Source organism: Thermobia domestica, chromosome 1 (assembly GCF_964235325.1).
Source record: "Thermobia domestica chromosome 1, izTheDome1.hap1.1, whole genome shotgun sequence".
Lineage (NCBI taxonomy): Eukaryota > Metazoa > Arthropoda > Insecta > Zygentoma > Lepismatidae > Thermobia > Thermobia domestica.
In genome coordinates this window covers 202,730,337-202,741,953 of record NC_137454.1, presented here as the reverse complement: position 1 = coordinate 202,741,953, position 11,617 = coordinate 202,730,337, and the positions used below count along the sequence as shown (strand labels likewise).

The window sequence follows — 11,617 nt, the reverse complement described above, 5'->3', positions numbered from 1 at the left end:
TCAAATCGTAAGAGAATTGTAAATTTTCAATAGCTACTTCTGGTGACCTCTTGCATTTTATACATGCCAATTTAGATTTTCATACCCAGTGGATAGGAAATTAGTGAAGAACTTATAATTTTTCAATAAGTGTTGCACCGAAAGTAAACTATAAGTTGATATCTCTAACAATTATGACAATCTTCTTGATTTTTAGAAAACAAATTAGTATGGATCTATTATATTTCTGAAGATTTCTATAATTCTATACACACCTACGTTATCTAGTGTTTTTAAGAAGTTATTTAGAGTTTAATTTGTGAAAGTTACTGGCAACCTTGGAAAATACTATTCATTTGTTCCATTACACTTGTTCATGTGACTGTGACTGAATTATTATGTTCTGCTAATTACTTACTAAAATATTTACTTGTGGCTTTCTTTACCAATTGTTTGTATGTGTAAACTATAAAGAACAGCCTAAAGTTACATATAATCGTGTTAACTGTTAAAGGTTTTATGACTTCTAGTAGTGAATAAAGTGTTCCAAAAGTGACGACGTGAAGTTCGCTTTTCAATATTGTAAAAGTAACGATTGATAACGTATGAAATAACGACAAAGTTTTGTTGGGAATATGGGGAATTCAGGGCTCAAGCAGCATATTGAGACAGCAAAGAAAACAGGAACATTAAAGCTTTCTTCTGGAAAGTTGTCAGAATTCCCTCCGGAATTCCAGCATCTTCGGTCTCAATTACGTACACTGGACCTTTCGGATAACAAATTTGAAGTACTTCCCAACGATATTGGTTTATTCACTTCACTGAGAAACATAACGATTAATAATAATAAATTAACTCGTATTCCGCAGTCAATTGAGAATATAACGAAATTAGAGTGTTTATCCTTGTGTAGCAATAGATTGACAGATTTGCCAACTTCACTGGGTCAATTGAAGCACTTAAAGCAGGTGTACCTCAGTAACAATTATTTGAAAGTTTTTCCATTAATGTTTTGTGGCTTGAAGCATCTGGATGTATTAGATTTGTCACAGAACAAAATTGCCGAGATACCAGATGAAGTGAAAGAATTGTGTGTAATCGAACTTAATTTAAATAAAAATCAAGTCTCTAGTATCTCGGAAAATCTTGCTGATTGCCCTCGTTTGAAAACTTTGCGCCTGGAAGAGAATTGCCTTCAGCTTCAGGCTATACCAATCAGATTACTAACAGATTCCAAGATATCTGTTCTTTCAGTTGAAGGCAATCTTTTTGAGATGAAAAGTTTTATGGAATTGGAGGGATATGATGCATACATGGAACGGTATACAGCTGTCAAGAAAAAGTTGTTTTAAGAAGAAGTGAAATCGGAATACTCTACCTGCCGGTAGTTGAATGTCAAGGTGAAAACAGATGGCCACTTCTCAATTTTGCAGACTTTATTGACTACTTATTTGGTAGAACTTAAGTTGCACAGTCTTAACCATGAAATAATTTTGAAAGCACGTAGTTTACAAAGAAAGTATTGGGGCCAAACTCACATACGAAATTAGGGGGAAAGTGTTTTGTTTACATTCTTAACCCCTCCCCTATATGTTATATAAGTTAGTCTCATATATGGTAAAGGAACCTAGCGATGTTTGAATATCTTAGTATGCAATTCTATTCCAAGTAAAGGGTTAAAACATTGCTAGGTAGTAAATTGTGCCGTTGATCATATGGAGGTTTTGTAATGTCGGTGGAACCGAGTTGAAAAGCAGCGGTGATGAATTTCGCATCATTCATAATTTTTTTATCAGGTCATCCGTGCAGAATATTTAGATAGAGCGATTATCATTATTTTAGTGGAATTATTTTCATAATAGGTTATGCTTATGAGTAATAGATCACTAATGTAAGCGCTCGAATGAATTTGAAATGGAGAGAATGTAATATGCATATGATGCTTATTCTTAAACGAGAAAGATTTTAATTTAATGCATCGTATGACTCCTAAAAGGAAGGATTAGTTTAGATGGGCATGGTTCTAGAACACAGGTCCCCTTCCTATTTAGCTGTAATAGACAGAAAACAACGTGCCCTGCGGGGCTATAACCCGCCTCCACTCGCTAACGCTCGCTCGGCAATAGTATAATTGATTAAATATTAAACTTTAGTACAGAAAGAAATCAACCTATATAGGGGACCTGTGTTCTATAACCTTTCCGTTTAGATGTTTAAAGAAATCGTTAAGATACGATGTAAACACTGAAATTGAAATATTTTTCCCCGCATTATTAATTGTGTCTGTTGAATGTACTCTTCTTCATAAGTCTGTGGTATCTGGTCGTAACATGGTAGTCCCAGATGTTTGGTACGGTACTTATAAAGGATAGTCTGTCATAAATATGATAATTTTATGGTTAAAATGAGTAATGACACATGAAAGAGGACTGTTAAGCTGTTAATTTCCACCGGCGGATTCTGCACAGTGTAGTAGAGCTTTATTCTGTTTACCAGTGTAGGGTTCCTTGTCTGAAACAATGTCAAGTGCAATAGCACTGTTAAAATAATGAGTGCTTATAAGATATGACTATATTGGGCATTATATCCGTCCTGTAGGTTATTTGTACACAGTGTAGGAAAGCTATATTTTGTGTTTACAAGTGTAACGTTACTAGTGTGAAATTGGGTAACTGCTGCAGATGGCAGTCAAGAAATGCATACCGTAATTTACCGGCAAATAAATTGAATCAGACGAAATATCATAAGAGTAACAAGAAAGCTAATAAAGATCAACAATGTAGATTGATTAATAAGGGAGAAAACCGATGTTAAATTCTGGGCCACATGATTTTACTGATTGATGCGATATGAGGTGAACAGGCAGTAGAGCATTATGTGGTAGTGTTTGAAACCCACTATGTTAACTAGCGCAACATATGTATGCTGCAGTAATACATAAATGTATAGCGGAAACGTAAGGGGGAGGAGCATGTGAGATAAATGTAGTGGAATGAGGGAAAATGATGGGTCGTTTTCTGTTATGGGGCCATAATAAAATATCGGGGTGTTATACATTAAATGTATAATAAGGTAGAAGTACGAAATGGCACGTGTGTTCAGTACCACATATTACTCAATAATAGACATTATGAATATTAGGGTAGTGTGGAAAGTGATAATGGAAGTATCGCAAAGCTTTGCGACACACAATGTGTATGTATTATGCCGTATGAAGGGTTTTTTACGATCCTTATTTATGGGTATACTCACCATCAATGACGTGCCTGCTCCATACGAACGCACCCTCTCGGAAACCCCCTGCTATGATTCGGTTAGATAACATTCGTGCTTTTCAGTGGCCACCTACCTAACACAAGTTGGTTCGTACTTAATGCACTGTAGTTCTTATGCCATACATCAACACACACAGTGTATCGTATCTACACCCAGCCCTCGTGAATCAATGTGCGCCTATTAATGGAGCTCCTCCTTTAAGGAACACTTTGGGACAGTAAGAGTATATATGCCGACAGAAATTAATTTTTGATGAATGTAAGTATTCCCCATTGAGTGATTAACACGCAGGAATGAAGTATTTTCGTATGCAAAATAAAATGAAATCTTTAAGTTTACGTACGAATATGTCGCTTATGGTGAAGGAGACGGTGATGATGAGAATGAAGAAAGTGGGAGGAAACGTGGAAACTCCGAGAAAATCCACGCACACGGTGTTTGTCCACCACAAAGCTCACTTCGCGCGAGCTGGGATCGAACCAAAGACCTCATGCACCTGAGGTGAACGTTCTACCACTGAGCCTCACGTACCCCTTTATTTTCGTACGTTTTGTAACGTTAATGTCCTAGGGATATATCTTTAGTAGGGGACTGCATCCACAAACACCCCTGAAACACGCAATAAGGACGGATGATATCATTCGTGAATTTAGTAGCAGTTTCGAATGTATATCATCCATCGCAGTGAGAAGGCGCAGGAAGAATTCAGTGTTCTGAGTAGTGATAATAATTTCTGAGTAGTGATAATTTGCAAACTTAGTTGTTCAAAGGTACTAATTTTGCGCAGAAATATATATATATAGGGAAAAGCAAAGGAAGTATAAAGATAAGAAATATTTGTGATTAACAGTGGATAGTGAAGGCCTGAAGTGAAACAGGGGTAATTGTAGGTAAGGTATATTAAAGTAAGAAGAGATAACCGAGGTAGTAATACGACATTGAAGACGTATTCATGTAGGTCTCATCCGTGACCGGCATCTACGGCAGTGTAGTCATGTGAAGCCATTACAAGTGGTATAGAAGTTGGTACAACTGCAAAAACCGTATATAGGTGCTTGTAAGTACAACACACAAGCAAGAACATAACATAATCTACCCTACTAACTTAACATAACCTACCCTAATATACTGTACTAATCGCACCTAACCTAACCTTACCCATTAACTTAACCTAAGTACCTTCTCTACTAACCCAACTTAATCTATCCCTATACTACTGATCTAACCTAATCTTCCCCACTAATCTAACGTACTTTACTATATGTACCTCAACATGCTGATGTATTTTTTTTTTTTTTTTTCATCATTTATCGTTTTCATAACACATTAATTTGCACGCATATTACTCTACGCAATTATTTGCGCACGCACCAAAGAAATAATAGTACAGAATGTCTTAGAGAATCATGTAAAGTTATAAAAGTGTAAGAAAAATCGTGTTTTAATTTTGGGACCTATTCTCAATATGAATGGCTACTACTACCGTAAGGGACAATTTTTAAGGCACTACAAGTTGATTTCATGACAAAATATTTGCATACAAGTGGGCATGCACCAGGGTAATAACAGTCCAGAACATCTTCGGGTATCGTTTAAAGCGAGAAAGTGCTTTCTTAATTTTGACGGACTATTCTTGATCTGTACCAAATGTTTGATATTTGTAACCGTAACTTACTGATTACGGTATCGTAATTTTGTTTCACTTCCCGAATTCATTATGTTTGACCATATTACACTTTTTTAAAATTGTATATAATGTTTGTAGCTTCAAGAATGTTTCTATTTCAAAATAGCCGTTCTTGAATTATGCTTTGACAAGACATTACAGGAATACGAATTACCTGTACAGGTATCGGTAAAGTATTGATGTTAGTTTAAAACTAGAAATATGTGCAATAGATTTGTTTTCGAAATTGCGAAAAAAGTGTTGTAATTTACATAATTTTATTGCAATTATAGCACCTTTCATTGTATAGAATGTTTTCATCATGTTTAGTACTCAGAAAATTAAGTAATTTATATTGTAAGAATGTGCATAGATTTATTTAAATAAATGTATAGTAGTTGAATTATTATGAATCAGTATATGTTTGTACGTAACTTTTCTATGTAAATACATATGAATTATAATTATTTAAATTATTTTATACCAGAAAACAGAATAGCGGCTGAACAACATAGAAATACTAGTCTTTCTTTAGGATTATTCGCACGTATTTTGGTCTCATATCTTCTTGGCACAAAGTGGACTAAATAACTGTAAAAATAAATAAAATAAAAATATTAAAAGGAAGGAAATCGTAGTAAAGATAATTTCATTATCAGTGGAAAGCTATTTTCGGGTGATTTCTTTAAATTTCTTTTGTTTCCGTAATTTTGCATGTTTGCTTTTTTGTGCGCGTGGCTCATTGAATACGGACTATTTCTACCAAAAAGACAAGAATAATTTATCACCAGTTATTGAACGAGAAAAAGAAAGGAAAATATACATGGTGGAACGGGAGAAAAGTAATTATAAATGTTCTTAACACTAGGCCCGTTTGCGTAATTCGCATTCATGTTTGGGTAGCTTTAAAACTAGGTCTTTTAGCATATTTGTTTATAACGTTTATCTTACATATAAAGATGAAGATCTACTTATAGAAGCTATAGGGTAATATTCATAAAAGAAAGTGGGTTACCTTGTAACTCCATGTTCGTTACTTTTATGGAATGTTTCCTTCCTTTCTGGGAACATCGTAAGCACCAGGTTTGTACTGTATCACTGGATACTTACTTTTACATCTCCTAGTGTAACGATTAATGCGAAATATTCAGTGACTTAATTTTGATTTTTCGTCGTCGTTAATAACCGTTTCCTGTATTCCCGTCAATTCACTGTTTTTACAAAAATACTGTTCACAAGTCACTGTAGAAATGAAATCTTTTAGTTTTACGTCCCACGATTATGCCGGTTAGGCTAAAGGAGACGGTGAATATGAGAAATTAATGAAATGGTGGAATGAAAAAGTGGGAGGAAACGGGAGAACCCCGAGAAAACCCACGAGCACGGTGTTTGTCCACCACAAAGTCCACACAGCGCAAGCTGGGATCCAACCAGGGACCCCAAGTACCGGAAGTGAACGCTCTATCACTGTTACCTCCTCCCCCCTCCGAAGTCACTTTAGAATTCCGCGTAAATATTAATGATATATTAAAAAAAAAATTATTATTTTGTGAAAACAGTGAATAGACGGGAAATACAGGAACAGTTATTAAAGTCGATCAAAATTCAAAATTAAGACACTGGATATTTTACAGTAATTGTTCTTAAAAGAAAACATACAATATGAGTTGTGAAAGTAAGGATCCGGTGGTACAGTAATAAAAATCGTGCTGATGACATTCCCAGGGAAAGGAAATATTCAATTAAAGTAAGAAACACAGAGACGCAAGATTGACCAGGTTTCTTTTCAAGATGAATGTTTGTCTTGTTTGTCGGTGACACATGCCTCTGGTGCGTAGGTTCCCTGGTTGGATCCCCACCGAAATAAGTTTCTGGTGGACAACATTGTATCCAAGGGTTTTCCCAGCTATTCTCATTTTCTTCCACATTTCTATTTCATCATTTCTTCCATCATCTTTCACTTGCTTTAACACTACATTTCCCATGGCTAAAGGGCATAATAGTGAGACGTTAAACTAAAACATTTCATTCAAAAGGACAGACACTCATCTTTCGCCTTACCTTCGACCATATAATACCCGGCAGATAAGAACGAACAAATCCACGTTCAATAAGAACCCCTCAGATTCTCAGCCAAATGCTTTTATATTCTCTCGAAACGAGCAGGAAAAAAAAAAAAAAAAAAAAAATATGCTCACTTTGGACAGATAAACTAGGGGCTTAGACTCACAAGGCAATGCTTGCCAGTGATTACACAGAGATATACAAGAATATACTAAAAGCTGTTCGCAGTGATGTAACAACTTTTGGTTAGAAACACTACACTACCTAGTTAACTCATCAGCACGGTAAGCCGGAGACTCAGGTTCTTATCACGGTTGTCATGCTTTTTTTCTCTCTTTGTTTATCATTGAATTTGAATCCAAATCGAAATTTGTGTTACTTTCTTCATTTATTTTTCAGTTCAGTTGCTATTGTGCTGCCAAAATGTCTTGAGCCGTGGCAAAAATGCGAACTAAAGCTCACACCCACGCGTTAAGCCAATAAGGGTTCAGCTGTTGCTAAGAGAGAAAGCGAGTGGAATTCCTTCAGCCGATACCAGCGCTTGCAACGAAAGACTAGGGATCAAGTCAATGTGGTATATCTTTAGTAGAAAGTTATTCAATGATAAATTGTCCATTCTTGCCAAATTTATTATTAGATTTTCTTATTCTGGTAGTCCATAATGACCACTGGGGTGGCCGCGTTGAAAGATATGCTGCTCTTTATATTGCCTTGGATCTGGAAGAGGGTTTTATATCTTAGTGATGAAAACGTGTGTTAGAAGAATGTCACAATAGTATTTTTGTGTAAACGTGAATAAGTCTTCCTTCCTTCTAGTTAGATATGAAACAAAATTTAGGTTGTACATGACGATAGAAAGAATCACAATTCAATGTATTCTAGCTCATTGCTATAGTTCATCTCAACATTGGATTATACTATGAAGTATGAGGAGGGAACTATTGTCAAATTTTTCACCCAGTAGAGTTTGTAGGTGACTGCAGAAACTTCGAGTGCACATAACAGAAAAAAGACGCACATTTTTATCCGTCCTTTCCGTGTGGTAAAAAAAAAATCCTAATTATTTTTATACGACTGTCTACATGTAACAGAAAATTTTTGAATTTTGTTTGGTGGATAATCTCATCATATTCTGTTAAAGAGTTAATTGTTATGTGTCACTCTTTAGAGCATACATGTCATAAGAAGATCTTTTCGTAAATAAAATTCATACAGAAAAATGTTAATACTTCCTGTGTTCTAAAGTGACAATTATTTTCCATTACCGCCTATATTTTCAAATCTTGCGCAAATTGCGGTAGGTTACACAAACTGCATTGCGTATCATATATGGTTAGTATGTACTCATTCAATGTAAATAGCATCCATTATTTTTGTTACGAAAATGTTTTCAGTTGATTCAAAGTATTTGTCATAAGGAACTTTTGCCTAACATAATTAGCACTAGCGTTTTCAAGAAACTAATAGCAATATCTGCTAGTAAGGTATTCTTACAAACTAGGAAAATGAATTTAGTTCTAGTATTTTAAAGAAACTTTGATAACAATTTTTGCTAGTAAGATATTTTTACAAATTAGAAAAGTAAATTACACATGGAGTGGTCAGAAATACGTTTATATTTTCATTTTTATAGCACGCATTAATCCTCTGATAGTGGTGAAGTGTTGTATGTTTCAAGTATAAACGAAGTAAGTGCAATATCTCCATTTGCCCAGATGAGCTAATCTGCAAGATTTCGAAACTTAAAAAATATATATTTCGCATCGTCGAAATGTTTGGTGCATTTTAGGTAATTTATAGAGCAACTTAGCACAAACCAATGTTTGTTTTCTTTCATTCTTTTCCTACATGATAGTGGCAGAAGCGGAGCGTTTTTTCTTTTCTTCACCGAGGTAGCGGCTAAATTTGGTACTCCGTTCAGGACATGTTGAAGTTCTCAACTCACAAGTCACTGAAGTTTCATTGCCTGTCACAGATACTCCGTATGTTGACCGCGTAGATTCATTACTACATAGAACATAGTGAAATTGGTGAAGTAGTACATTATTATTTATTTATTTTGATGCGTTTCATCTGCCTTGAAATGCGGTTGTGTGTAGAATAGTGAAAATTTACTTGCATATAACTTTGGTCAAATAGAAGATTAAAATGACCAGAATTATTATTATTATTATTGCGCTAATTATTGTTCTTCTAAGCATTAGATTACGTCATTTTAGATTATTAGTGATATTGATAGTAAATGTCAAGTATCGGGCACTAGGCAGGTGTAACTCTACGATGTTATTAGCGTTTAGCGAAAAAAGAAAATGTCCAAAGATGAGACATATACCAATCAATAGATGCCATCGAACTGAAGTGAATTATATGCGTGAGTATAAACCTAAAAAATGGTTCTGTACGAATACCACGCTACCTATTCAGACGAAACTGATACTGAAGTATACCCTCATCAAACTTGCCATTAGGACTACCAAGATGACAATACATAGCGTGATCAATGAGATATGGCCCAAAATAGTCATTAATTCTTGAACTTCTATGTAACTAATGTATTGTCTAAAGATTAGACGTATTTCAATCGGCAGATCACGTCGACCTGAACATAACGATATGTCTCAGGGTAAATTCTGCGTACTTAAAAAAATTAAACTAGTAGATTGTCTCTGTGGTTTTCTTCTTCTATCTATTGCTGCTAGGAGGACGACACTCATATTATTGACAGTTATGAGCATACTACTTGTAAATCTAGACTAAGAAAGTCGCTAAATTTAACTCCTCATTCAAAGTTTTTTTTTTTTTTTTTTTTAATTTTATTTATTCCGTAGTTTAATTACAGGAATGATAGTTTACTATGGCCTTTGTTATGTTCTAACTCAATTTCAGAAACATTTCCTCTAGTGATGTCTATAAAAGTAGGTAACTATTTCATTACTATACGTGTATTGTTACGAGCATTTTGAAATAATACGTTTGAGATGACAAGTAATATTATTAGGAATAGTATGTAAGTGTGAAAAATATCGTAACTGATATACTTCCACAAGCAGTATGGGGCAGCAAACTTAAGATTGTATCACTTCACATAGATCAAAAATATATTCTAGTTGTGAAGTGTCTGCAAAATTTGGAATGAACTATGGGAGTGAACTGCCAGCGCAAAAAGACAGACTATATGATCAAAACCGCTTATTAGCAGCAAAAGATCTTAACAAAAATAACATTACCGCAATTTGAATTATTTGCATAGTTAATTCATGATTATGAGAAACAAAGGATTGTGTATTTATGAGAGATTTACTGTAGTTTCCTGGAAGTATCATTTTTAAGAGCATATGAGTCTCTTCTTTACATATAAATCCTACTGACAAATGAGTATTCCATATAACACTTCGTGTGGTGTGTATTTGTAAATATGAATCATACACTTTAAAAGTCAAAGTTGTTTGCTTTTTGAGTATTATATTGTAAGCGTGAATGAATTAGTGAAAAAACAAACATTTCTTACAAACCAAAAAATCTGTGGTTTTAATAAGTCAACCTTGCATTATACCCTTTTTTTCACATTTTAAGTAATTCTTTCGTCCATAATTGTTAAAATGTTAAACATACTGTGTGCATAATCTTGCGATGGCCTATTATTATTTACGCCTGATATTAGAAAATCATGTTCTTTATTTCTTTAATGTGAAGCTAGTGGATAAAACTTCAGGTTGGATTGATGTAAGTTTAGATATCAGCACAAAAACTGTGAAATGAGTATAGCAAGTCACATATACCTCTAATTTTGATACTTGAGTAAACAGATGATATGACCTAAAGGTGTATTCTAATGATTCACGCTTCCCTTTTTTATCAACGACAAATTTATTCTGAATCTGTGTTTCATACATTGAAATGTATAATACACACAGAACTAATTATTTGTTATTCAAGATATTGATTCTTGTTGCGCAGAATATATATCAGCTGTGTAATGCACTCTATGAGCTGCACATGAAGTACATCTTTTCGTGTAAAGTATAATTTTATGGATTTAGTAGGTTTACATGTATATTCTTTCACACCTAGTGTACAGTAATAATCATAATAAGTTAAAGATCCATAATATATATATTTTCCCAAATTATTTGGCGTAGCCGAATAGTAACATTATTTGTGTTGTTATAGATGGATTGTTGTATTTAGACATTATGGAGATCATATTGACAGCACATTGTTGTTATATATGTGAATTTCGTTACCGCTTTTCTTTGTTACTTTACATGTACAGTATGTAACTCCTCATTGTATATTCTATATTTATTAAAATGTTCGTCATTCACGTTTTTCCTTCTTATTACATTTGAAAATATTTCCTCATGCTTCGATTTTATAAATTCTATGCTTTGTTGTGATCGGGTAATATCTTTGATATCGGATATCGTTCAGGAAAAAAAACAATCCGCATTCGGTAAACATGTATCGTATGACAGAGGTCACTCTGAAAGAATGTAAATTTGCGCATAAACTGGAGTATCTGGGTTCAGGGCTGGTTCGAAAATCCTTGCGACACCACTGATAAGACAAGTCATGGATAAATGAGGTAGTTAATGCAATCCCAAGACCGTTCGTCAGTAACTCTTTCCATTC

General features: G+C 34.3%; 1 protein-coding gene across 1 annotated transcript; it reads left to right on the top strand.

The window, feature by feature from the left end:
- Positions 1-337: 337 nt before the first annotated feature.
- On the top strand, positions 338-11,309 carry LOC145692964 (leucine-rich repeat-containing protein 57). The gene has a single exon (XM_081768563.1). The coding sequence runs from the start codon at positions 615-617 to the stop codon at positions 1,329-1,331; it is 717 nt and encodes a 238-aa protein (XP_081624689.1). The 5' UTR covers positions 338-614; the 3' UTR covers positions 1,332-11,309.
- The last annotated feature ends 308 nt before the right edge of the window (positions 11,310-11,617 follow it).